At 40.8% G+C, this 27,568-nt stretch overlaps 1 protein-coding gene across 3 annotated transcripts; it reads left to right on the top strand.

Moving 5' to 3' along the window:
• The first annotated feature begins 516 nt into the window (after positions 1–516).
• Positions 517–21,252, top strand: GTSF1 (gametocyte specific factor 1). 3 transcript variants are annotated; one of them, XM_003807566.5, is made up of 9 exons: positions 517–2,418; positions 4,686–4,730; positions 10,788–10,888; positions 12,657–12,783; positions 13,229–13,312; positions 13,781–13,844; positions 15,476–15,570; positions 16,507–16,543; positions 19,473–21,252. In XM_003807566.5, exons 2-8 carry the CDS (start codon positions 4,715–4,717, stop codon positions 16,521–16,523), a joined length of 504 nt encoding a protein of 167 aa, XP_003807614.1. In that variant the 5' UTR covers positions 517–2,418; positions 4,686–4,714; the 3' UTR covers positions 16,524–16,543; positions 19,473–21,252. The 3 variants fall into 3 exon arrangements, with proteins under 3 accessions (XP_003807614.1, XP_008957963.1, XP_054951546.1); XM_008959715.5 differs by having other exon boundaries at positions 517–2,402; positions 19,473–21,154; XM_055095571.2 differs by lacking the exon at positions 517–2,418 and adding an exon at positions 3,287–3,824 and having other exon boundaries at positions 19,473–21,154.
• Positions 21,253–27,568: the final 6,316 nt, after the last annotated feature.

A 27,568-nucleotide genomic window follows, 5' to 3' on the forward strand; every position in this document is an offset into this window, starting at 1 on the left:
AATATTTCATTTCAAATCACACTGGCCCCAACAATCTGCATTCATGATACTGTGATAAAATCAGAGGTTTAGGATTTCATGAAAATTGTTTTAAAATATTTCCTAACAATCTAAAACTGATTTGCCAAAACAACTTTTTCCAAAATGGTTAGTGCTAAGCTTGCAATGAAGCTTTCCTTCTTAGCAATTATCTTTCGCAAACCACTTTAACAGTTTGCTCCTCCTTCAAATGAATCATCCAGGCCATGGGTGAAAGAATGGCTTTTTAAATTTCAAAACAATGCCTAGGCCAGTTGTTCTCAGCCCTGGCTACACATTAAATTCATCTGGGTAGATTTTTAAAAATAACTATGCCTGGCTCTTTCACATTAATTGGTGTGGGATGGGAAGTTGGCATGGTATGTCTTAAAAGCTCCCCTGATGATTCTAAGGTGCAGACAAGATTAAGAACCACTAGCCTACAAGAATGGCTTGAGCCTGGCTTCCATCAACACTTGGTTCTTTTTAGTGTCTTAATCTGAACCGATAGCTGCGGAGCAAACTCTCTTCTAGTAGGAAAAAAAGGTCGGGGGGAGGGGGTGCGGAGGGAGTAACAACAATAGACGCTCACAAATTAATCATGTAAAACGAAAACATCCCTTGCCCGGCGCAGTGGTTCACACCTGTAATCTCAGCACTTTGGGAGGCCGAGGCAGGCAGATCACCTGAGGTCAGGAGTTTGAGACCAGCCTGGCCAACATGGTGAAACCCCCGTCTCCACTTAAAAAAAAAAAAAAAAAAAAGCCGGGTGTGGTAGTGCCTGCCTGTAGTTCCAGCTTCTCAGGAGGTTGAGGCAGGAGAATCACTTGAACCCAGGAGGCGGAGGTTGCAGTGAGCCGAGATCATGCCACTGCTCTCCTGCATGGGCGACAGAGCGAGACTCCATCTCAAAAAAAAAGAAGAAGAAGAAAAAGAAAATGCCCCACTGATCCTTTTTACTAAAGCTACATTCAGTTTTTGTCAGGGTAGTCCTCTCAAGTCCTATTTGGGCTCTACACCACTGAAATGCTGTAGAAATCCCAATATTTCACTGCCCAGACTAATCACCCAGACTGCCTCCTACATCTTGAACAGCACAGAATGTTTTGTCATATCTTTTACTTCTTGGTTTTGAAAAATATTACCACCAGATCTACTTGTAGTGTCAACACCTTCCTTTTTTTGTCTAACCTTCAAAGGCTACAAGTCCCTTTTCTCTATAATGCCTTCCCAGGTCACTTCAGGCCCCATTAATTTTTTTCCTTACAGGAATTTACAGTCTCTACCACTTTTTTGGCATTTTTTGTACTGCTATTAAACCTTTCATCCACTTTGGGAGTCGTTTTTCTAAGCACTCTGGGGACAAGAACTGCAGCTTACACTTTTTTTCCCCAGAACAAAGCCTCACACTACGTTTGGTTTTCCCTTAACAAGTTGTAACCTTCCGACCTTCTTGTCCTCTCCAACTCTTCATTGAGCTCTCTCCCCAACTCTAAAACTCGCTTTCATCAGGCAGCAACAACCATCATCCTACCAAGCATTCTCAGATAGTTAGTGCCTTTTGAATTTTGGGATTTTACAACACATTCTAAACAAGAACAGCCAGACACAAAATTCCTGTCCTTGGTGATTGTTTTGTGGCTGCACTATCTCCTTTATAATTCCTCTTCTCTTCCCTCAAAATCTAAATTACCTTTCTATCTAGACAACTTCCACAAACAAGGCTTCTTTCTAGGCAGCTCCCCACCTCTAACCAGTTCCATCAGTCCCATTCCCTCAGGCGCCCTTTTTTTTTTTTTTTTTTTTTTCCTGAGACGGAGTCTCACTCTGCGGCCCAGGCTGGAGTGCAGTGGTGCAATCTCGGCTCACTGCAGCCTCCGCCTCCCGGGTTCAAGCAATTCTCCTGCCTCAGCCTCCCAAGTAGCTGGGATTACAGGCGCCCGCCACCACACCCAGCTAATTTTTGTATTTTTAGTAGAGACGAGGTTTCACCATGTTGGCCAGGCTGGTCTTGAACTCCTGAGGTAATCGCAGGTGCCCATTTCTAAGTGCTCATCTGCCTTTTCTAAGATGGCCGCCACAAAACCCGGGGAAAGAAATGCGAGTTCTACCCTCTCAAGGCCACTGTTGTTCTGGGGGCCAGGGGAGGATGGGCCCAAAGATGGGGTGCCCAAGGAGGAGATCCTCGTGGGAAAGGGTCATCAGGGAGCTGACCCTAGGGGCTCACAGGTGAACTCCACAGCTGATCCACCCTGCCCCACACTCAGCCAGAGCCGAGACTCCCAGTCACAGGAAGTGCCGGCCCCTCGCCCCACCTCCCAACGGTAGGCGCCGGAAGTGGCCGTTGCGGGGGCTTGCGTGGGAGGAAGGTGACTGTGAGGAAGGTGTGTGTCCACCGAGGTAAGGAAAGGCATCCCGGGGAGCCTCTAAGCAATTCCTATTTTGCGTACCGGGATACCTTCACCTTCTAATATCCTCTTTTCGCTTTTCTGCTGGTAGCCTTCAGCCCTGTGGGCTCTCAATGCAGCTATTTTGGCTACCAACCGGTTTCGCTGCATTGCCCACTCGAGGGCCTCCTTGGCGCCTTTTCTATGTTTTTTTTTAAGTTAACCACCTCCCCCACTTTATCTTATTTAGTCTCATTGATTAAGTCTACTGTGATTTTGTTGTTGTTGTTGTTGTTGTTTAAAGGAAGAAAAATGATTCTTTTACTAAGGCCGGAATTCTGTTAAGCGTTTAACCAGTAGCCGCCGACTACACCCATCCCCTAAACTTGATTGCTTCCGGCGTAGCTTGTCTATTTCACCGTGATCTAGTAGTAGGGAAAAGGTAAAGAATCCCGTTAACAGTTTGATGCGGAAGATACTTAAAACAGACACGGCTAAGTGATGGTACTGTGAATTCCAGTGCCCCTAGTGTACTGTAATTCGTCCTTTTGTCCGGGAAGAATAGGTTGGCTTCCTACAAGCTGCTGAATCTGGTGCTCATCACTTAAAATCAAGAAACATACTTGGTTCTTCCTTCCAAAACTCTTATTTTTAATGAAAAAGTATGAAGTAACTATGTATAAGTGAAATATATACAAAAAGACGGTGGGGATTTCTTGATCCAAACATAAATATGAAAAATATTTTTAAGACAAATTCACTAATGATTGTCATTAACAAATGGGCTCAGTAGCAAAAAAACTAGAGTTCTAGCTGATCACTTGTATTTCCTATCATAGGTTCTAACGCTGCTTATGTCACAGAATGGGGGGAGGGGTGGTGAGGAGTGTAGAATTGTGTGAGGGGCCAAAGGAGAGCATGCTTTAGAGACAGACAATTTTCAGAAGTTTCGTATGGGGATGGTTTTATATAAATTCATGTTTTTCCCACAATAATAAATGTATTTAGTCTCAGTGCTCAATAGAAGAGATTTCTAATAGAAAAGGATTCAAACTATGAAACCATTTCTCTTTTAATGTTTCACATTCCTGTTACAGATTTGTTCTCTTGTGACTCTGTTATCCATAATATGGACAGATCTTGAGTCCTAACATTGAGAGGTTTTCCCTCAGTGCATAGAGGGAATGAGTATTAATTGGAGAAGCTTAGAGTATTGCCACTTTAGCACTGAAGATTGGGATGAGAGGAGGTGAAACCTCACTAGAAAAAGGGACAATGTTAGTGTGGCCCTTCCTGATCATGTTTAAGAAAAGTCATGAAAATGGTGAACTAGTGTTTCCAAGCATATTGGAAGGGTTAAGTGTATACTGTCTGTCAAAGACTTCCAGCATTTCCAGGTCCTAGAGAGGAACAAGACTGGTAACCTGCCTATCTGTATTTTTAAGAACCCAGGAGGAAAGCTTTATAATAGAACATTATTTCTGTGTTTATGTATAAGGGGTTTTTTGTTTTTTTAAAGACAGGATCTCACTCCATTGTCCAGGCCAAGTGCAATGGCACGAACCTCATAGCTCCTGGACTTAAGTGATCTGCCTGCCTTTGCCTCCTGAGTAGCTGGGACTACAGGCATGAGCCCCCATGCCTGGCTAAGTTTGTTTTTTTGTTTGTTTGTTTATTTTTGGGGGGGGTTGTTTTGTTTTTTGTAGAGACGTAGTCTTGCTTTGTTGCCAGGCTAGTCTCAAACTCCTGGCTTCAGGTGATCCTCCTGCCTCAGCCTCCCAGAGTGCTAGGATTACAGGTGTGAGCGACCACGCCCGGCCCTCATGCATAAGTTTAAATGACAGTATTCTTGTGGTCTTGACTTGCCCCCTCTAATGTTAAATATTATATTGATATTTATATTATAATCACTATTATATTAATAGTGTCAAACCCTAATAGATGCTAAACAGTGACAGGCACTTAAGTAATAGCACTTAAGGTAGACATCTTATCACCCAAATACAGCTTAAATTTGAACTATAGGAGTCATATTTGGTTTTTCTTAACTATTTGGTAGGCCCTAGAATTTATTCCAAGAATGTGAATTAGGCCATGATGTTAAAATGATTCCAAGAAGAATGCTTTAAAGAGAAGAAAATATTGGGGGGAGTGGGGAGAGTAAAGGTTTCTTATATTGAACTTGGGTAGTTTCAAATCCAGAAGTGACTCCACTTCTTAGGGTTACCTTTTGGTACATTTTATTTCTGATTTCCTGAATCACACTTTTGTTTTTTCCAGCACTTGGATTCAGCTTCTTCATTTCCAACATGGAAGAAACTTACAGTATGTACTCCTTGTTGCTTTTAGAAAATAAGTTAAATCATTTACATATAGTTTTATATCTGACAAGACTTTTAGTGTGCTGGGAAGAAGTCGGACTTCTCAACTGCTAAGGAGGAAAAGTCTTTATGGTATTGCCCAAATTTGAAATAAGATACTTGAAAATTAAGAAAAGAGGTATGAGAAGTCATAAAGCTTTGAAAAGGCCACAGTTAGGACACCTTTGTTAAACTATTAAATGAGGCAGGACTTCACCTTCTTGTATGTATGACACGGAGATAGTAACTTCTACTTTCTATTTTGAGGAGTAATATATAATAATGTTGATGTACATTAGTTTTTAGGATAAGAAATCTGGGAAGGATTCTTATTTCTCAAGTGATCCAGGAACCTTAGATGGCCCAAGAAATCAAAGCAGAGCCAGCACCTAGAATCATACAAGTGTAGAACCAAAAGGGACTTGAAAAATCATCTATTACAACAGAGACAACAGAACCTAGATTAATTAATTTGCCCAAGTTTACATAGTTAGGGACAGAGTCAGAACCAGAGTCTTCTATATTGTTTATACCTAGTACCCTACATGACACCACAGGCTCTGTTCTAGGCTCTGACTAAATTTGAGGAATATCTGAGTTTATGCCCGTGGATAAAACTTGTCAACAGTACCTACTTTTTCTTCCTACTTTGCTGTCTTGTTCAGAATCTCATTATAATTAAAAGTTCCAACTAAAGGATATTTCAGTCCCATTCTACCCTCTAGGAAGAGTCCAGTGGAGAGCTATATCTCCAATATACAGAAACTACATAGAAATAATCTTTATTAAATATCTAGAACACAGTAGTTCTCAAACTTGTTAACATGCAGCAGAATCACCTGGAAAGCTTATTGAACCAGATTGCTGGGTCCCACCTGCAGATTTTCTGATTCAAAAGGTCTGGTATCTGAGAATTTGCATTTCTAACAAGTTACCAGGGTGATGCTGATCTGAGGACCACACTTGAGAAAAGGGATCCCCTGCCCCTTAATTTTTCTTAAAGTTTTTGTTTTCTTTTTTTTGAGACAGAGTCTTGCTCTGTCACCGAGGCTGGAGTGCAGTGGCACAATCTCGGCTCATTGCAACTTCCACCTCCCGGGTTCAAGCAATTCTTCTGCCTCAGCCTCCTGAGTAGCTGGGGTTATAGGCGTGTGCCACCATGCCCAGCTAATTTTTGTATTTTTAGTAGAGACCGGCCGGGTTTCACCGTGTTGGCCAGGCTGGTCTTGAACTCCTGACCTTGTGATCCACCTGCCTTGGCCTCCCAAAGTGCTGGGATTACAGGTGTGAGCCACCACACCTAGCCTTCTTAAAGTGTTTTTACTTAAGATGTGAAATTCCTGAGCCAGGTGTGGGGGCTCATGCGTGTAATCCCAGCTACTCAGGCAGCTGAGGCAGGAGGATCACTTGAGCCTAGGAGTTGGAGGTTACAGTGAGCTATGATCACACCACTGCACCCCAGGCTGGGTGACAGAGCAAGACCCTGTCTTTTTTTTTTTTTTGAGAAGGAGTCTCGCTCTGTCACCCAGGATGGAGTGCAGTGGTATGATCTCAGCTCACTGCAACCTCTGCCTCCTGGGTTCAAGCGATTCTCCTGCCTCAGCTTCCTGAGTAGCTGGTACTACAGGTGCATGCCACAACGCCTGGCTAATTTTTATATTTTTAGTAGAGATGGGGTTTCGCCATGTTGGCCAGGCTGGTCTCGAACTCCTGGCCTCAAGTGATCCACCAACCTCGGCCTCTCAAAGTGCTGGGATTACAAGCATAAGCCACTACGCCTGGCCGACCCTGTCTCTTAAAAAGAAAAAAGAAGGCTGGGCGCGGTGGTTCATGCCCGTAATCCCAACACTTTGGGAGGCCAAGGCAGGTGGATCACAAGGTGAAAAGATCAAGACCATCCTGCCCAACATAGTGAAACCCCGTCTCTACTAAAAATACAAAAATTAGCTGGGCCTGGTGGCACTCACCTGTAGTCCCAGCTACTCGGGAGGCTGAGGCAGGAGAATTGCTTGGACCCAGGAGGTGGAGGTTGCAGTGAACCAAGATCACGCCACTGCACTCCAGCCTGGCGACAGACCGAGACTCCGTCTCAAAAAAATTAAAAGAAAAAAGAAGAAGAATGTGAAGTCCCTGTATGGTATATATACACTTATTCTTGGAAGCATACTACTCTCTATTAAATTAGAAAACAACATCTCCCCTTTCTGTCTGTTACTTCTTCGTTACTTTTTTCAGCCACATTTTTTTTTCTTAAATATCACTTGGGAGTGTGTTGGAAATGGACAATCTCAGCGCTCATCCCAGACCTACTGAATCAGAATCAGCACTTTAACACAATCCCTAAGTGATGTAACACCTGGAGAGTAAGTTAAAGTTTGAGAAACACTGCCTTAGACTATGGTTTCCCAAATTGACCTGGATTTCCAGCTTAATCTTACAGATTCCTGAACATCTCTGTCTTCTCTCTTTGGACTGTACCTCTTAGCTGATGATACTTTTGTCAGGCCTAGTTCCTTATTTCCATGAAGTTTTCTCCATTTCTCACCATGGGTTCTGGTCCCTACCCAAATCTGAGTAACAGCTGAGTCTGTGCTTTTAGAGGAAGCTTGTCAAATAGACCTACTTTGTTTTCGAAAGTAAATTATATTCCCAGGAAGCCAGACAAAAATTTGTAGAGCAGTTTGATAGTATTTATTACAACTTTTAATGCACAGACACTTCAATGCAATACTCTTAGGTGTTTATCCAAGAGAAATACTCATACATTGGCCAGGCACGGTGGCTCATGCCTGTAATCCCACCACTTTGGGAGGCTGAGGTGGGCAGATCACAGGAGGCTAGGAGTTTGAGACCAGCCTGACCAACATGGCAAAACCCTGCCTCTACTAAAAATACAAAAAATTAAACAGGTATGCCTGTAATCCCAGCTACTTGGGGGGTGGAGGCACAAGAATCACTTGTACCCAGGAAGCAGAGGTTGCAGTGAGCCAAGATCGCACCACTGCACTGTCCAGCCTGGGCAACAGAGCAAGACCCTGTCTCAAAAAAGAAAAGAAATACTCATACATGCAAAAAGAAGAATAAACTAGATTGTTAGTCACAGCATTGTATATAATAGTAAAAACTGGGCCAGGCGCGGTGGCTCACACCTGTAATCCTAGCACTTTGGGAGGCTGAGGCAGGTGGATCACCTGAGGTCGGGAGTTTGAGACCAGCCTGGCCAGTCTCTACTAAAAATACAAAAAAATTAGCCAGGCATGGTGGCGGGTGCCTGTAATCCCAGCTATTTGGGAGGCTGAGGCAGGAGAATCACTTGAACCTGGGAGGCAGAGGTTGCAGTGAGCCGAGATTCGCCATTGCACTCCAGCCTGAGCAACAAGAATGAAACTCCATCTCAATAAAAAAACAAATCTGGAAACAATGTAAATGTCCATTAATAAGAAAATCAAAAATTTGATACATCCATATGCAGCAGTGAAATATTTCTTATATGTAGTGACTTGGAAGGAACTCCAAGATACATGAAGTGAAAAGAAAAAAAAGCAAATTGCAAGATAGAAGATAAAGGAAATGGCCGAATGTGGTGGGTCACACCTGTAATCCCAGCACTTGGGGAGGCCGAGGCAGGTGGATCACCTGAGGTCAGGAGTTCAAGACCAACCTGACCAACATGATGAAACCCCGTCTCTACTAAAAATACAAAAATTAGCTGAGCTTGGTGGTGGATGCCTGTAATCCCAGCTACTCAAGAGGCTGAGGCAGGAGAACCACATGAACCCAGGCGGTGGAGGTTGCAGTGAGCCAAGATCGTGCAACTGCACTCCAGCCTGGGTAACAGTGAGACTCCGTCTCAAAAAAACAAAAAAAAACAAAAAAAACACACAGGAAATTCTGTCACATGTTATAACATGGATAAACCTTGAGGACCTTAGGCTAAATGAAATAGGCTAGTCACAAAAAGCAAAAGACTATGATTTCACATATATGATGTATCTAGTCAGACTCACCAAAACAAAAAGCAATGGTGGTTGCCAGGAGCTGGGGGCAGTGGGGAATGGAGAGCTGATGGTTAATGGGTATAGAGTTTCAGTTTAGTAAAACAAAAAACTTTTGGAGACTAGTTGCACAACAATAGGAATATATTAATGCTTAACACTACTGAACTGTATACTTAAAATTCATTAACATGGTAAATTTTATATGTGTTTTTAATCACAGTTAAAGATTTTTGTCCCAGCTACTCCGGGGGCTGAGGCACAAGAATCGCTCGAACTCGGGAGGTGAAGGTTGCAGTGGGCCGAGATCGCGCCACTTCACTCCAGCCTGGGCAACAGAATAAGACTCTGTCTAAAAAAAAAAAAAAAAAAAAAAAAAAGATTTTTAAATCAAAAAAATTTTTTTAATCTAGAAAGCCCCGTTAAAGTTGACCTAAAGTGCTGGAGACCAGGAAGTAAAGCATTACAATGAGAAGCTCTCATTATCAACTCTGACATATGCTACTATATGGGCAGTATAATAGATATGAATCATAAGGTACCATCCAGTCTATCAGCTGCTGACATGGCCTAACATTTGCTAGTGATGGGAATGGATTAAATGAGGGGAAACTAACAAGAATTTCATCTGTAAATTCTCCCTGGTTGTCCTGAAGCTTCAGAAATATGAAACATTGCTGGTCAAGAAGAGCCTGGTTAGCATAATAAGCCTGCCTGTCCTTTAAGACTTTTCCTTCCTATTCATTCTGTCCTTCAAGTCACCTTTCTGGCTCATTTGCATCACGATCATGGTTGGCAATTTATTCCATGTTTACCACTCTCCCAGTGAAACTGTCTGTTTCAATTCCCCACTGGCTTCTGATTTTCCTAGCAGTCTCCTGGTTTATAAGCTTCTTATCAAATGTGAATTGTTTATCTTATTTCACTTTTATCATTGCCTTCAGGGGTGGCAAGAGCAATTTATTAGGTTGCCTCTTGTCTTCATAATATACCAGAATGTGCTTAACCATTTAATTTCCCTTCCTTAACCAGGCTTGTTAAAATTTGGGGCACAGCCTGGTCATCTTGTATAGCCTAAGGGTTGTTTTAAATAGCATTTTATAGGTTAGGGGCTTTCTTTCACACAGCAGTTCCATATGTCTGCAGTTGTCTTAACCTCAGGAGGTTCTGTTTTTGCACATTGTTCTATTTTTTTAGCTGGCTAATGTAGTAGTCACTAGATTAAAGAATTCTCTGTTTTGTTCTCACATGTGTTCCAAAATATGAAAAGTAAAAACTACCTGTCTGATAACAGTATTGGTTTCATTTGAGAGGTAATTAGAGTAACCAAGATTGGGAACTACTTATAGGAGTAAGTTAAAGCAGACAGATGAAAAAGAAATCTATCCACTAATATTTTTCAAGCTTCCATAAAACATATAACTGATATAGGGCAGTGCTTACCAACTTTTTTCATGTCACAGGATACTAGTAATAGATGAAGATGCTATTACTAGTATCTTCATCTAGATACTAGTAATAGCAAGTATTACTATTACTTGCTATTACTACCCCCAACTTGCCTGTGGAAATGGGGGGTAGGGGATGACTTGAACTAGCTGTGGGCCCCCAAATCAGTGTATTAGCACACTAGCAATCCATTTCAACTGCAGCATACTGGTTGGGAGGCTCTGGATAGACTAGCTAGAGAATAGGAATAACCCTGAATTAGCACTTTTAGAAAAGGAAAAGAGGATGACATTTTATTTAACTTTTTGTTTTATAATAAGAGTAACCAGCAACAAAAACAATATGTTCAGTTCAATATGAAACTGAGACTTCACCCTGAGATTTCTGGTTCTGCTGAACTTACTAAGATTCAGAAATATTTTAAATGTGTAGTCACCCTTTTTTTTAATCCAAGTTTTCTTTAGACTATATTGTTCTATTATTACAGAGTCTCTTGAAAAAATCCAGTGTGCCTGGAATGCTGTAGTTTTACAAGGGCCTGTTATCGTTTTACCTACTGAAACACTTCTGTCTTTCAGCCGACTCCCTGGACCCTGAGAAGCTATTGCAATGCCCCTATGACAAAAACCATCAAATCAGGGCTTGCAGGTTTCCTTATCATCTTATCAAGTGCAGAAAGGTAGGGTCATAATTTGCCCTCTAACACCCTCCTGAGTTCTTTTAAAAGGCCATATTTTATAAATATCAAATAATTTTATCATGTTTTAATTGATTGCCAGAATTGTTTTGGGAATCTACCTCTCTTAAATACCAACATTTATAGAAAGGCATTTGTTCATTCCTTAGGATAAATTTTTTCTTGTTTTGGTTTTCTTCCCATTAACTAGTGACAAAGAACCCTTTATAAACAGCATCTCTAGAGTCTTCTCACCCTTGGTAAAACAGACTAATTTTGGCTAGCAATGAGAAATCCTGCCTGTCTTCTAAATTTGATGTATTCATCAGCCTAACAATGATTGAGTGCTATAACTCACTTTTTCTGATTATTTTGTTTAGAAATTTTAGAGCTTGAACAGCTAGAAGTTAGCCCAAGAAAAATTATTCCTAAAAATAACTGTATCTCCAAGTTTCAACAATAAACATCTTTAAAAAAATAATAAATAACGATTTTTTTTCTGGTCACTCTTGTATAGACTTAGCTGATATAAACTACTTTCATGCTACCTTAATTGAGACATTTTGACAATGTTGTTAGAATTCTGATACAGAAGCCAAAATTCTGCTAGAATTTATGCTTGGAAAACAATTGAGGTATTTAATCCAAACTGCATACAATTCAGCTTTAACATCCTTTAAAAAGTGCTTGTAATCCTGGAAACATCATGTATCTTTGTTATTTCTCCAGCTCCTTTTAATCTTGAGAGCAAGGATCCCTTAACATTAAACCTGGACAGTATGGATCAGCAGATACCACTACAACATTGTCCCCTCTAGGCTCTCAAACATTTCCCAAATGGAGTCAAGTGGTAAAAAAGACACTATCATAACTCCCTTCTTCTAATGTTCTTAATCTTTGGCCACAAAACCTTTGTATTGAATGCCTGATACCACTTATGAAAATGACGGCGATGCCTGCAAGTTTCTCACACCTATGTATTTTTCCAGCCTTCTCCCTACTTCATATTATTTTTACTTTTCCGAGTTTCATTTATGACATATCTTTTTTTCCTAATAAATTTCTTAATTGCTGGTATATTTGCCATAGGATATAGGTGATACTAAACCCTTTGTTTTGTTTTAAAATAAGGAACTTGGTCAGCAAAGTAGATTCTATCATTTGGGTTTTTCCTTAGTGAAATAGCTGAAATGAAGGTCAAATTGTTCAGAGATTCATTTCAGGCATCATTACGTTAAGTAAGCGTCACTGTGTTAATCTGAAAAATTACTGGTTTGCCTCTTCTGCGGCTCCCTTCCAACAGCTATTTTCCAGCACTATTGTATTGCAATAGCAGGGACACTACTGCAATGCAGACTAAGAGTGTATTTTAGTGTTACTATTCATCTTGAATATCAGCTTTCAAAGACATCCAGAGAGCTCTCTCATTACAGGCTGTGCTGCCTGAATCATGTGACTCTGAGAAATAAATGGGGGAAAGATGTCGTTCCAATACCCAATCCTAAATTCATTGTTTAGCTAACAATATCTGTGTTGTCAGTCTCTACAATCATAACAAAAAGACTTATGTTTTGATGATTTTGAAGTAATTGTCTATAAAAACAATAAATAATTCCCTCTTAGTTTTTTACTCTGAGTTTACTTGTTATAGTTAAGCCAGAAGTTTATTGAGGAATTTTAGGGGAGGCATTTGTAGAATAAGGCTTAGCTACTCCCTGTTGACTTTAGTAGATCCAGAGAACTGACAGATCCCTTAATTTTGGTTCCACAGAATCATCCTGATGTTGCAAGCAAATTGGCTACTTGTCCCTTCAATGCTCGCCACCAGGTTCCTCGAGCTGAAATTAGTCATCATATCTCAAGCTGTGATGACAGAAGTTGTATTGAGCAAGATGTTGGTAAGACTTAGTATCTAAAATATTTCAGTACTGGAGGGTAGCTCCTTCAGATTTGTATTATGCTAGATTGTCAGCTTGATTTTTGGCTTTCAGTGTTTCAGAAGAACAATACTTTTCCACCTTTGAGATTTGTATCATGGCAGCAATAGGTTGTCAGATTGTACATGTCATACTGTTTTCTCTCCTGAACAGCCTGGTTCATTTTACTAATAATTCATCTAAAAATAAATCTTTTATTGCCATAAATATGGTAAACATTTTTGTTTCTGCTTTTCTTTCTTCTGTCAGCAAAGAGATAAGATCCCTCTTTTAGCTTTTATACTATCCATTTTACAGAAATAAAGACCCAACAGGCTACCCTTGCAACCTTTTAAGCTACTAGCCCCTTTGAACACAATAACTTGGCAATATCCCCCTCTTATATCCAATCTTTATTGTCTTGCAGTCAACCAAACCAGGAGCCTTAGACAAGAGACTCTGGCTGAGAGCACTTGGCAGTGCCCTCCTTGCGATGAAGACTGGGATAAAGGTGAGCTGCCTCTACATCTTTTTCTTCACAATGTCTAAATCTCAAGTCATTTGCTTAAGACAGAAGGAAGATTTTCCTTTTTTATGAACATACCATGTTGTTCAGAATGCCTTATTATTTTTATTGGGCCCCAAAACGAGCACATTTGTATCGCTGTGCAGACACGTGGAACAGCCAATCCCTCTTGATTGGAAAAAGCACTTCTTTACATCTGTTTTTTTCCATAAATTGTGTTGTACCATCTGTGTTTGATTGTTAGTAGGCACATTTATTATTATTTATGTTGCTTGTGTTTATATTCTTCAATTAAATTCTTGCTACTGTGTCACTTAGGCAGGACACTTGATCAATTTTTACTTGCTTCTGCAAAACTTAGGTGTATTATTTCCCATCTTATAAATTCAACCAACATGAACTGCTGGTGTCTTATCTAGTAGTACCACAAACTATGTTTACTTCCTTTAACAGATTTGTGGGAGCAGACCAGCACCCCATTTGTCTGGGGCACAACTCACTACTCTGACAACAACAGGTAAATGAAATAGTCTTATCCCAGCATTGCCTCCCAAAATCAGCGTGTTCTGTTACCAAGAGAAGCCACCGGAGCATGAATTGACCACTTTCTTTAACGATGTTCCTTGATGGTAGTTTAGTCTAGATATTGTTTTGGCATTTTTTCATATTTATTCCTTGATTCAAAAAGGTCATGTGCTTTGTGCCAATCATAAGGGATACAAAAATACATTATCGTTTAGCAAGGGAAACAGTAGCCCCAGACTTTCATGTGTCTTAGTTATGTTTTTTGCTAGGTTTACATTATTTTAATGCTTTGAAAAAATTCTCCCACTATACCACTTGGATCATTTTTACTTTAGGTAACTAGTGTATAGGAAAAAGCAGGCTTAAAAATTCTTTATTTGAGATTGGAAAATCCAGAGTACCTATTAGGAAAGAATATGCATCTCTTCTTCCCACTGATTTTGTATCTGATTTATTTTTTTAGAGACAGGGACTCTGTCGACCAGGCTAGAGTGTAATGGCATGATCATGGCTCACTGCAGGCTCTGCCTCCTGGGCTCAAGCGATCCCCCTGGGCCTCTCAAATAGCAAGAACTATAGGGATCCACCACCACACCTAGCTAATTCTTTATTTTTGCCCAGGCTGGTCTCAAACTTCTGGCTTCAAGTGATCCTCCCCCCTCTGCCTCCCAAAGTGTTGCTCATGCCCAGCTCTAATTGAAAACTAGATGACTTCTGGCCAGGCACAGAGTAGCTCATACCTGGAGGCCAAGGTGGGAGGATCGCTGAGGCCAGGAGTTCAAGATCAACATGAGCAACACAGTAAGATCCTGTCTCTACAAAAAAGTTTAAAAAAGAAAATAAGCTGGGCATGGTGGTGGATGCCTATAGTCTCAGCTACTTGGGAAGTTGAGACCAGAGGATCATTTAAGCCCAGGAGGTCGAGGCTGCAGTGAGCCATGATCATGCCACTGCACTCCAGCCTGGGTGACAGAAAGAGTCCTTGTCCAAAATAAAATAAAAATGAATGAAACTATTTCTCATTAACACCAATACTCAAACCTTGGAAGATCAAGTTTCAAACCCAAATGAGAATATTTCTGGTTTAGGAAATGAAGGAATAAGATGCTAGACTTCACTTTTTTCCCCAAACAGAATGCTTGTCAAATTTTTACTTTTTAACTACTGAGATCAGTAAATAATTTTAAGTGTATACTATTTTATGTGCACTAAGATAGAAAAACTTAAAATGAATTCCATTGGCTACAACTTTTAATTTTACCTCAGTTGAAGATTTGCTGCTTTTGGTTTGGTTGCCTTAGCACTTTATTTTATCTCTTATGTTTATTGAGTGAGTTGATGAGCCTGTCATACAGCTGAACAGTAGATGGCATTGCTGTTTATCTCAATTTCTAGAAAATGGTTAGACCCATCTTAATGTCTATACAGAACAGGGAGCTTTCCAGAGAAGTAAGTGGTAATCATTCTAATTGCCGGAATGTTTTGATGGAAATGTGTTTACATTTCAGATGAATGTAGGTTGTTGTTTTTCCCCAAATTACAAAAAACACATTTTGATTATCTTACGTGTGCCTGCTTGAATGATACTGATCTGCCGACATAGCCAAATTCATCTTTTTGCAGCCCTGCAAGCAACATAGTTACAGAACATAAGAATAACCTGGCTTCAGGCATGCGAGTTCCCAAATCTCTGCCGTATGTTCTGCCATGGAAAAACAGTAAGTGAAATAGAGACAAAATAGTTTTACTCTTTTCATTGTGCTAAATACAGTTGATCTTGATTATTCAGATGTGTTCAGTCTGAACACCTTGCATTTCCATGACCCTTAAAGTGAGTGCCTCCTTAAATGTTATGCCCTAAGCACCTTACTCAGTTCACCCTATTGACCATGGTTAGGAGCAAGAAATTATGAACAGGAAAGTATAAGATCACAGAAGCCAAAAGAATATTTTCAAAATGGGGTGACCACTGACGTCAAATACCATGAGAAAATTTGGGAGCCAATAAAAAGGTTAATGATTTGGGCTAGGAGGAAGTGATCCCTGATTTCTTTCAAGGCATAATATCAGTAGGGAATTGAGATCAGAAATTGGATTGTGAGGGCCTAAAAGGAAATGAGTAGAGAGAAAATGAAAGTCATAAGTCATAAGAACCAGCATAAAGAATGGTATTCAGATGTCCTCCCCAGACTTTAGAGGTCATGCTGGGTAAACAAGTACTAAATTTGTATCATATTACCGTCATAATGAAATTTCCACATAGAGAACACCCAAGATACTGTCATTTTTACTTAATACAAACTTTCTTTTCCAATGTTGCCCCTAGATTCAGATTCTCTTGATTTCAGTCTGTGCTACTGTTTGAGCTAATTTTTAGGTGGCTAGAGGATTCACTTTAAAACGTTTCTCCCTGGATACTTGCATTTCCCAAAAAATGAAGTCACCAAATTATATGTCAAAAGGCTTGGTAGGTAAAGGTCTATTTTCTTTTCCCATGCTCTTGAATGAAATCTGATTACTAATATTAAATTCTTCTACTTTTATATTATAATTCAGTTTACACAGGAATAAGTCATTTGTGTTTAGTAAGAATAGGGGATGGAGTGAATTTCAATTAACATGGTGTATTTATTTTGAAATATTTCTACTTGTAGATGGAAATGCACAGTAACTGAATACCTATCTCATCAAGTAAGTGTTTCAGTTTTATTTCACTGTCTCTTCAGATGGTAGCAAGATTTAACTGGACATAAAGCAATTTGGGTCCAATTTTCTTTCAGATTATGGTACCAAATTAAAGCTTTGTGTGTGCATGTGTTTTTTAAGTATATAGCCTCTGTTATGGCTTTACACTCTAATGAATAGGCATTTACTGGTTAAATTAGAATTCTGTTAACATGCCAATTTGTTTTCTCTAACATTAGTACACATTGCCTTTTTTTTTTTTTATCAAAGTTGCATTCTAGATCTATCATGCCTCTTTTAATGGACTGAGATTAATCATTGAGCTGTGCTTCACTGCTCTGCAATTCATTCCCTGTGCAGTACAGTTTAATACTCATCAAAAAATTCATACTTTTTTAATGAGCACTTAAAAGTTTTGGGTTTCTGGCCGGGTGCAGTGGCTCACACCTGTAATCCCAGCACGGGGAGACCAAGGCGGGCAGACCATTTGAGGTCAGGAGTTTGAGACCAGCCTGGCCAACATGGTGAAACCCTGTCTCTACTAAAAATTCAAAAATTAGCCGGGCGTGGTGGTGCACACCTGTAATCCCAGCAACTCAGGAGGCTGAGGCAGGAGAATCGCCTGAACTGGGAGGCAGAGGTTGCAGTGAGCCGAGATCATGCCACTGCACTTCAGTCTGGGCCACAGAGTAAGATTATGTCTCAAAAATAAAATAAAATAAAATTTAAAAAATAAAAGTTTTGGGTTTCTAAGAGTTTTACACTGTCGATCTTATCTGAGTATTTGATTTAGCAGAACCTCACAAAATCTATGTGAAGAGACCAAAATCTCTCTCACTTTTCACACATGAAGCCTTTCCTTTAGGTTACCCTATGTGCCTGTGGCAGAGCCAAGTTTGATCCTTCAAATGTCGTCTTGGCTGAGGTTGCCCAGACACATTGCTTCTGGCAAAGGGAATGTTATAAAGGCTGAGAATGGGATTATATCCCAACTGTTTTGCAGTTAGTAGGCCCTCAGTGAATATTTATTGAATTAATGAATAATTGGCCTCTTGCATTCCAGTCTGTTCACTCTCTCTGAACAGTGAAACAGATAAATCTGTGAGTTAGTTTCATTTTGTAGTAAAACTGATGTTTCTTCTGGTAAGAAGCAGAAAAGAGATGCTAAAAGTTAACATCCCTTAGCTATAGACAATAATACTTATCAGTTGCTTCTAGGTACCAGCCATTTTTCCTAGTAGATTCTGACGTCAAATTGTTAAATACATTTGAAAGCCAGAAAATGGGATTTGGTCCCAGAAGGAAAAGAGATACACCAGCACTGGGGTACATCAGGAAAGCATACATTGAGTATGGTGGTATGCACCTATCATCCCAGCTACTTGAGAGGCTGAGACAGGAGGATCACTTGAGCCCAGGAGATCAAGGATATAGTGTACCATGACTGTGCCTGTGAATAGCCACTGTACTCTAGCCTTAGCAACATAGTGAGACCTTGTGTCTTAAACAAAAGCAGGGAGGGCTGGGCACAGTGGCTCACACCTGTAATCCCAACACTTTGGGAGACCAAGACAGGGGGATTGCTTGAGTCCAGGAGTTTAAGACCAGCCTAGGCAACATAGTGAGACCTGTCTCTAAAAAAAGGGGTTGGAAGAGAAGCATACATTGAACAGACCTGGATAAATGGTGAATTTTGAATTCCTCTCTGATATGCTATCCAAGGTGTCTGGCGATCAAACAATATGAATAGCTGTCTAGTAAAAATGGCTACTCTAAGATGAAAATCTAGGAGAAATTTCTGTGTCTATAACTTAAGACCAGACCCTTCTCTCCTTTGGGACTTAACTCTTTATGGTTAAACTCCTTACACACTAAAAATTTATTTTTCTGTGTAACTCCTGAGGAATCAGAAAAATAATTAGATTAGATAAGAATCCTTAAGCAGCCACAGACATTATCCTCTTAATAAAAATGAAGTTTTGGGTTTTTGTTTGTTTGTTTGTTTTTTGTTTTTGAGATGGAGTCTGGCTCCTGTCACACAGGCTGGAGTGCAGTGGCTCACTGCAACCTCCACCTCCCGGGTTCAAGCGATTCTCCTACCTCAGCCTCCCAAATAGCTGGGATTACAGGTGTGTGCCACCACGCCCGGCTAATTTTTGTATTTTTAGTAGAGATGGTGTTTCACCATGTTGGCCAGGCCAGTCTCGAACTCCTGACCTCAGGTGTTCCACCCGCCTTGGCCTCCAAATAGCTAGGATTACAGGCAGGAGCCACCACACCTGGCCATTAAGTATTATTTTCAATGCCTGTTGTTGCAGAATTCTCTAGTTTCTTTGGAAGGATACAAAAGAAATAAAAGATATGACTATGCCCTTAAGGAACTTAAGTGTGAGTGAAATGTTTTTGAATATACATACATGACAAGGGTTTGTTCACTTAGCATTTAATATGTTTTATCCTATTTATGTTTTTATCAACAACTCCACTTTTTACTAGATAAGTACCTCAGAAGCAGGTAGTATCATACCAATTCTTGTCCCCTAATTTACATTGTAAAAGCTTAAAAACTATTTTTGAACTAATGAGTAAATACAGTATGTGAGAAAAAGATCAAGATAATTGGAGTTAATCCAGAATTGTATGAATGAATCAATTTCCTGATATTCTCCTCACTTGTAAAACTCTTGACACAGAAGTGCACATTGATTTCTGTATAGAATGTTTTTAATTCAATTAACAAGTTTCTCTGTGCTCAATGGTAGTAAAGAGTTAAAGATCAGAAGGTACTTGGTGTTCTGCCATCAACAACAGCAGATTCCTCCAGCAGAACAAGATAATTTAATTGGGTTATAGTTGTGTGGCCCATTGTCAGATGTAGTTGGTGCTTTTTTCATTGAAAAAAACTAAGAACTTTTTTTTCTCCATTTACTTGCAGATGCCAGACCCTAGAAGACTCTTGCTTCTTCCTTCTACCAGTGGGTTCTCATTTTCCTCCTAATCTAATTATAGAATGGTAAACTCTCTGTGACTTTCCAAACTGACAAGCACACTTTTTTCCTCCCCCCTTGAATCCTCATTTAATGCAAGAACCCTCATACTCAGAAGCTTCCAAATAAACCTTTGATACAGATTGCTTAATAGTTTGGTCAGGTACCTGCAGCCCCAAGATCAGAGATCATGTCCAATTCCACATTAATGAACCATAATGATTTAAAGTTTTCTTAAAGGATCTAACTGAAATAGACAGGAAACTTGGGTTAGAAAAGGTAACTGTGTATTTGTGTTCTCTGACACACATGGACCAAATTCCTTTTAGTGTTTGTAGCAATGGACTTTTTCTGATCAGTGCATCTGTTTATCCATTCTCTAAGATACTGATTACATTTATAAAGCAAAATACTCCATTCTTATTTATAGTCTTTAGGACATCTTACTGCCTATTTCCAACCTAGGGTAGTTTTATTCATCTCCCCACATTCCAGCTAGAAATTGTACTAGCGGTCAATCTAAGTGTGGATTATGTAGGAATTAAGATTGGAATGGAGGGGAGGAAGTATACCTGTGGAGAAGAGATGGGCTTTCCACCTGTGTGTGAAATTTGATTAAGCTTCGGAGTTTAAATGTGTAAAGGCCCTGCTGACTGCCCTGGGATATGTGTGTAACGACTTAGATTTCTGAAACACCCAAAGCTCTGGCTATCCTAGCATCTTGTGGATTCTTATAAGGAGACTTTATAATCTCCCCAGACCAGTTTTTTGTTTGTTTGGATTATTTTTGAGTTTTGTTTTTGTTTTTTTGTTTTTGAGATGGAGTTTCACTCTTGGTCCTAAGGCTGGAGTGCAATGGTGCAACCTTGGCCCACTGCAACCTCTGCCTCCCAGGTTCAAGTGGTTCTCCTGCCTCAGCCTCCTGAGTAGCTGGGATTACAGGCATGTGACACCATGCCCGGCTAATTTTGTATTTTTAATAGAGGTGGGGTTTCTGCATGTTGGTCAGGCTGGTCTCGAACTCCCGACCTCAGGTGATCCGCCTGCCTTGGCCTCCCAAAGTGCTGGGATTACAGGCATGAGCCACTGCACCCAGCTTGTTTGGTTTTTATCAGGTTAGGTTTGGTTTTAAAAGCGTCTAGCATGGTGGGGAGGCATTTGGGATCTGGTATAGATAGGGACTTGGATGAATAATACTGACAAACATTTCCAAAAAAGATTCTCTAGCATGGTTTGAAGATGACAGATTAAAAAGAGGGAGTGGACTCCTGTGGAATACCTCCTTCCAAGAGTTTTACACAAAACAGGATTCTCCCCCTAATGAAGCAGAGCTGTTCATTTAGCTCCAATCTTTAAAAACAGGTTCAAAATAAGACCCAGCACAATAGTATTTCTGCTTCCAGCTATGTGATCTTAATAAGAAGGCTATTTCTCCTGGAAAAGGTAGTATATTAAGGAGGAAAAAATACACCTATATGTCCCCTAATTCCGGTAGTCATTTATGTTTGTATATCAGTACCTCACAACAACTTTATTTTAAAGAAGTCATATTACTGATAAATACAAAACACTTTTTTATTTTATTTTGGTGATGACAAAACAAAACTGTCTATACTGCACTTAGAACCTAGAACTCCTACCTAGTTTAGGAAAAACAAGTAATATGAGTTTCATTGCAAAGAGCTACTCAAATACAACTCAACAAAGGAATTAAATAGAAATTAATTTATTCATGGGGCTCAGTGTCTTATGCCTGTAATCCCAGCGCTTTGGGAGGCCAAGGTGGGCGGATCACTTGAGGCCAGGAGTTTGAGTCCAGCCTGGCAACATAATGAAACCTGATCTCTACTAAAAATGGCAAAAAGTTAGCCAGCCATGAGGGTGCGTGCCTGTGGTCCCAGCTACTCAGGAGGCTGAGGCATGAGCATCGCTTGAACCCAGGAGCTGGAGGTTGCAGTGAGCCAAGATCGCATCACTGCACTCCAGCCTGGGCAACAGGGCGAGATTCTGTCTCAAAAAAGGAAAAAAAAGAAAATAGTTAATTTGTGCTTCTTAACTATTTAAAGGGTCAAGGTAAGCTAACATCTATCATTCATGAAAAATATTTTGTTATTTTAGGGGGACATCTCTTTGCTCATGACTACTAGGACATAATCACAAAACATCTGACCTTTTGGAGTGTGAGTAGCACTCACTACAGGAGAATGCCTGCCTGTGTTGATTTTGTTAGCTCACAAAATAGTTCTGTTTCTTTTTTTTTTTTTTTTCTTTTTGAGACGGAGTCTTGCTCTGTCTCCAGGCTGGAGTGCAGTGGCGCGATCTCAGCTCACCGCAACCTTCAACTCCCTGGTTCAAGCAATTCTCCTGCCTCAGGCTCCCGAATAGCTGGGACTATAGGCACCCGCCACCACACCTGGCTAATTTTTGTGTTTTTAGTAGAGACAGAATTTCACCATGTTGGCCAGGATGGTCTCGATCTCCCGACCTCATGATCCACCCACCTCGGCCTCCCAAAGTGCTGGGATTACAGGCTTGAGCCACCGCGCCCAGCCAGTTCTGTTTCTTTAGTAAACTAATGATTAAAGCCACCAAATTGTCTGGTCACAAGCTTTTAAGGCCTAGGATTCACTAACCTAGATTTAGTTGGCAGGAAATTTTTGGAGATTCCCAAAAACTAGTAAAAAGAAACAGTTCTTAGGCCAGACACAGTGGCTCATACCTGTAATCCCAGCACTTTGGGAGGCCAAGGTGGGTAGATCACTTGAGGTCAGGAGTTCGAGACCAGCCTGGCCAACATGGCAAAACCCCGTCTATACTAAAAATACAAAAAAAATTAGCCAAGTGTGGTGGCGGGCACCTGTAATCCCAGCTACTTGGGAGTCTGAGGAAGTAGAATCACTTGAACCCGGGAGGCAGAGATTGCAATGAGCCTAGATCATGCCACTGCACTCCAGCCTGGGTGACAGAGTGAGACTCCCATCTTAAAGAAAAAGGAAAAAAGAAAAAAAGAAATGGTTCTTGGGAGGGAAAGCTTGCTTATCTTTGGGACCTTCCTTTTCAAAGGATACCCTTCCTTTGGAATGTGAACAATGGAAGGTAAACAGTTGAATATTCTGCCTCAGTTTCAGCTAAAGTCAAGTGTTATGGTTAGAGGTTAAATGCAGAGGTATTTCAAAAGCTTAGCCCAGAGAGATCTAAGCTTTGAGTCCTGCATTTTAGTCTCCTCCAGGGTTTCCACACTCTACCCAAGGAGAGGATTTGCTTTTTGGAAGATTGCCTTTCTCCATAGGGGTTCTACAAGTGCCATTGTGATTTGCAAATGCTCTCACCAGGAAAAAACAAATGTAGGTGATAAGTGATGCTTAGCTCTCCTGGTAGTTGTACCTGAGCTAAACAAGGAGAGTATTTGGACTTAATTTCAAATAATGCCCTTTCATTGGTAAGGCAGAACAGTAGCTGCTTGTGTTTGTCTCTCAGACAAAATGTACAGTATATACTGTACTGGCATTCTTGTATTCCTTTAGTTGTACTTTTCACAATTCATATTAAACTCCAAAATAGGCAAAAACTGAGGAGATAATATTATACTTATTTTTACCATTTTTAAAGAAGCAAGTTGTAAAAATTAAAGCAATTTATATACTGTATTTTAAATGATTAAAACTGGACTGGCCTTAGAAGAGACATCTAAGAAAATACGCATTTTCATGTGCCAGTTCAATGGTAGAATAAGGAAAAACTACCCAAATTTCATGCAAAAATACTATAACAACTGCTCATTCCTTTGACCACTGTCTTCCTGATACTGTTAAGGTTCAGAACATATTTACATCCTACTTTACAGTGTTGGCCTCTTCAGAGATCACTGAAAACACACTAACCTGTTACCTCATACTACCCCTCAGCTGACTTTCCATTCCAGCCACACTAAGGTCTGATAAATGCAAACCTGTGTATGAACAGGGCATTTGCCTTTTACACAGCAATTCACTGCCTGATCCAACTCATTTAACTCATAAACTTGTTAACAGGTCAGACAAAAATGAAATATAGGATTGTTTGTAGCTAGGAAGAACAGCATCCTAAACAGTAACCCAAAGAACAGCTATTTGGTCAACAGATTTGCATTGGTATTTACCTTAAAGACTGGTTTATATGAAACTAAAATAGTGTAAGAGACTTTGAGGAAACCTATAGAAGACAAGTTTAGTTGTTTTATATATGTAAGGAGGAAATCAGGTTTATTGAAAACCACTGCTTATGAACCCAACCATGCCTCTTAATTTTTATTAAAATACTTGTCACTGAAATAAAGTAAGTTTTTTCAAGTTTGTCTGTTTCAGTTCTGTTGCCTCAGACCAGCATCCTGAATCCCCTTGACCCCCGCCCCTATTGTTCTACTGTCTCTGCTTTACCAATTCCCAAGTTAAGTGAAGCCCACCATGTTTTACTCTGTTCCTTCTAGGTTATCAAGCATAGTTACAGAAAATCATATGTTTTCATTGGACGGGGTCCGGGGCTTAGATTTAGCTCCTTGTGTTGGTTTTCTCTAGAGTAGATCTTTATAGTAGAGATGCAAATTGAAAGGAATTGAAAGTCTTGTTCTTGAAATTAGAAGCTCCACTGAGATATCCTTTTGTTGAACTGCAGATTTCGACAAAGGAGTCTGTTTTAGCTTTATAAAACCCTGCAAAAATAAGCATTCACATGGTTCCCACTAGGTATGTAAATTTGATATCCACCTATTGTATCCCATATAGAGCTGAAAGGGGCTGGGCGTGGTGGCTCATGCCTGTAATCCCAGCACTTTGGGAGGCTGAGGCAGGTGGATCACTTGAGGTTAGGAGTTCGAGACCAGCTTGGCCAACAAGGCGAAACCCTGTCTCTACTAAAAATACAAAAATTAGCCGTGGTGGCACACTCCTGTAATTCCAGCTACTCGGAAGGCTGAGGCAGGAGAATTGCTGAAACCCAGGAGCTGAAGATTACAGTGAGCTGAGATCACACCCCTGCACTCCATCCTGGGCAACAGAGCAAGACTCTGTCTTTAAAAAAAAAAAAAAATGCTGGGTGCAATGGCTCACACCTGTAATCCCAGCACTTTGGGAGGCCAAGGCGGGCGGATCACGAGGTCAGGAGATCGAGACCATCCTGGCTAACACGGTGAAACCCCGTCTCTACTAAAAATACAAAAAATTAGCCGGGCGTGGTGGCGGGTGCCTGTAGTCCCAGCTACTCAGGAGGCTGAGGCAGGGAATGGCGTGAACCCGGGAGGCAGAGCTTGCAGTGAGCTGAGATCACACCACTGCACTCCAGCCTGGGCGACAGAGCCAGACTCCATCTCAAAAAAAAAAAAAAAAAAAAAAAACAAAGGGAGCTTAGAGAGTACCTGATCCAAAGCTTCATCTTACACATGAAGAAACAGGCCCTATACAAGTGTGAAACATGACAGTTTTTTAAAAGGAAATAGAACGATAAACACAAAGTTCAATATAGTGGTAATCCCTAGGGAAGAGGCCAGGATGAGGGGACCAGGAAGAAACACAGGATATTAGTAGTAGTCTGTTGGTAAGTTGGATGGTGAGTTTGTTGGTGTTTATTATGCTTCACAAGTGTGTATTAAATACTATATAATTTTAAAACACTTAAGAATAATTGTTAAAAGAGTTGCAAAGTTCTTAGTATAGGCAAGTTACTGTTCTTACTTAGCATTTTATGTATTTTAACCCAGGAGGGAAAAAAAAACAGGCCCTGAAAATTTGATCCTTGCACAGCTTGTTAGTAGTGAGCTATGACCATAACCTGGGACTTCAGATTTCTAATTTACTGCTTTTATACGATTCTTCCCTAAATATTGATTCTACACTCAACTTCTCATTCTCTCAGGCTATGAGTTTCCTCCTGAACTCATTTCCACATCTGCCAGTTTAGACTCCATGATCCAGTACTTCAGTAGCCTAAACCAGCATCCTTAACCCCCGCTATTGTTCTGTCTCTGCTTTACCAATTCCCAAGTTGAGAGAAGCCCACCATCTTTTACTCTATTCCTGCTAGGTTATCAAGCATAGTTACAGAAAATCATATAACTATGCCACCTAACTCCACTGCAGATACAGATTTCTAAACTTGGGCACTCATTCCTGTTTGACTTTCAGATTTACCTGGTGACCGTTGCAGCCCTTTTACTATTCTCAACTTCGTAGTCCCTACTTTCCATCCTCCACTATCAGGAGATGACATTGACTTTACCTCCAACTTTTTTGAACTCCTGGGCTCAAGCCATCCTCCCAAGTAGCTAGAGCTACAGGTGTGTGCCACCATACTCAGCTACTTTTTAAAAAGAATTTTTAGAGATGTGGTCTTAGTATATTGCCCAGGCTAGTCTCAAACTCCTGACCTCAAATGATCCTCAACCTCAGCCTCCCAAAGCACTGGGATTACAGGCATGAGCCACCACACCTGGTCTTGATTTCCTTGAGAAGGTACTGGTCATTGACCTTAACTTACTCTTTAACTCTTATAGCACCTCTTTTTCCTTTATCTCAGTATACTTCTGGCTGGGCACGGTTGCTCACGACTGTAATCCTAGCACTTTGGGAGGCCAAGGCAGGCGGATCACTTGAGGTCAGGAGTTCGAGACCAGCCTGGCCAACATAGTGAGACCCCCCATCTCTACTAAAAATACAAAAAATTAGCTAGGCGTGGTGGTGCATGCCTGTAATCCCAGCTATTTGGGAGGTTGAGGCAGGAGAATCGCTTGAACCTGGAAGGCAGAGGTTGCAGTGAGCCAAGATGATGCCACTGCACTGCAGCCTAGGCAACAGAGCAAGACTCTGTCTCAAAAAAAAAAAAAAAGTATACTTCCTCTACAAGGCTAACTTTGTCTGTGAACTTTGTACTGCATCACATTGTATTATCTATTGCTACATAACCAATTTCCCCAAAACATAGTGTATTAAAACAATAATAAACATTACTCTCATAATGTCTGTGGATAAGGAATTTGGGAGTTACTTAGCTGAGTAATCCTGGTTTGGGGTCTTTGATGTAGATGCAGTCAAGAGTCAGCCAGGGCTGGGCACAGTGGCTCACACCTGTAATCGCGCATCCCAGCACTTTGGGAGGCCAAAGTGGGCAGATCACTTGAGGTCAGGAGTTTGAGACTAGCCTGGCCAACATGGTGAGACCCTGTCTCTACTAAAAATACAAAAACTGGCCAGGGATAGTGGCATGCACCTGTAATCCCAGCCACTTGGGAGGCTGAGGCAGAAGAATTGCTTGAACCCAGGAGGTGGAGGTTGCAGTGAGCTGAGATCGTACCACTGCACTCCAGCCTGGGCGACAGAGCGAGACTCTGTCTAAAAAAAACAGAAAGAGTCAGCCAGGGCTGCCATTTCTGAAGACTTGACTGAGGTGGGACGATTTGCTTCTTAAGTGGCTCACTTACATGCCTGGCAATTCAAGGCCTCAGTTGCTCCCCATGTGGGACTCTACAAAGCCTGCGAGTATCCTTACAACATGTCAACTGACTTCCCCCATGGTGGGCAATTTAAGAGCAAGGTGGAAGCTGTAAATTATTTTATGACCTAACTTCAGAAGTCACGCTACATCATTTCACAATATGCTTTTGGTTACACTGGTGAGCCCTTTTCATTGTGGGAGGGGACTTCACAGGAACATGAATGCCAGGAGGCAAGAATCAATGGGGGGCTGTCTTGAAGGCAGTCTACTACACTGAGCTTCTCCTATCCTCCAATATCTTCCATAAGTCAATTCCTCTCTCCTCTTTAGCTTTTTTTTCTTTGAGATAGGGCCACACTCTGTCACCCAGGCTGGAGTGTAGGGGTGCTATCATACTTCATTGCAACCTCAAACTCCTGGGCTCAAGCAATCTTCCCACCTTATCTTCCATGACTGGTCTTTCTTTCTTTTTTTTTTTGGTAGAGTTGGGATCTCACCATGTTGCCCAGGCTGGTCTCAAACTCCTGGCCTCACGTGATCCTCCCATCTCAGCCTCCCAGAGTGTTGGGATTACAGGTGTGAG

Source organism: Pan paniscus, chromosome 10, assembly GCF_029289425.2.
Source record: "Pan paniscus chromosome 10, NHGRI_mPanPan1-v2.0_pri, whole genome shotgun sequence".
Taxonomy (NCBI): domain Eukaryota; kingdom Metazoa; phylum Chordata; class Mammalia; order Primates; family Hominidae; genus Pan; species Pan paniscus.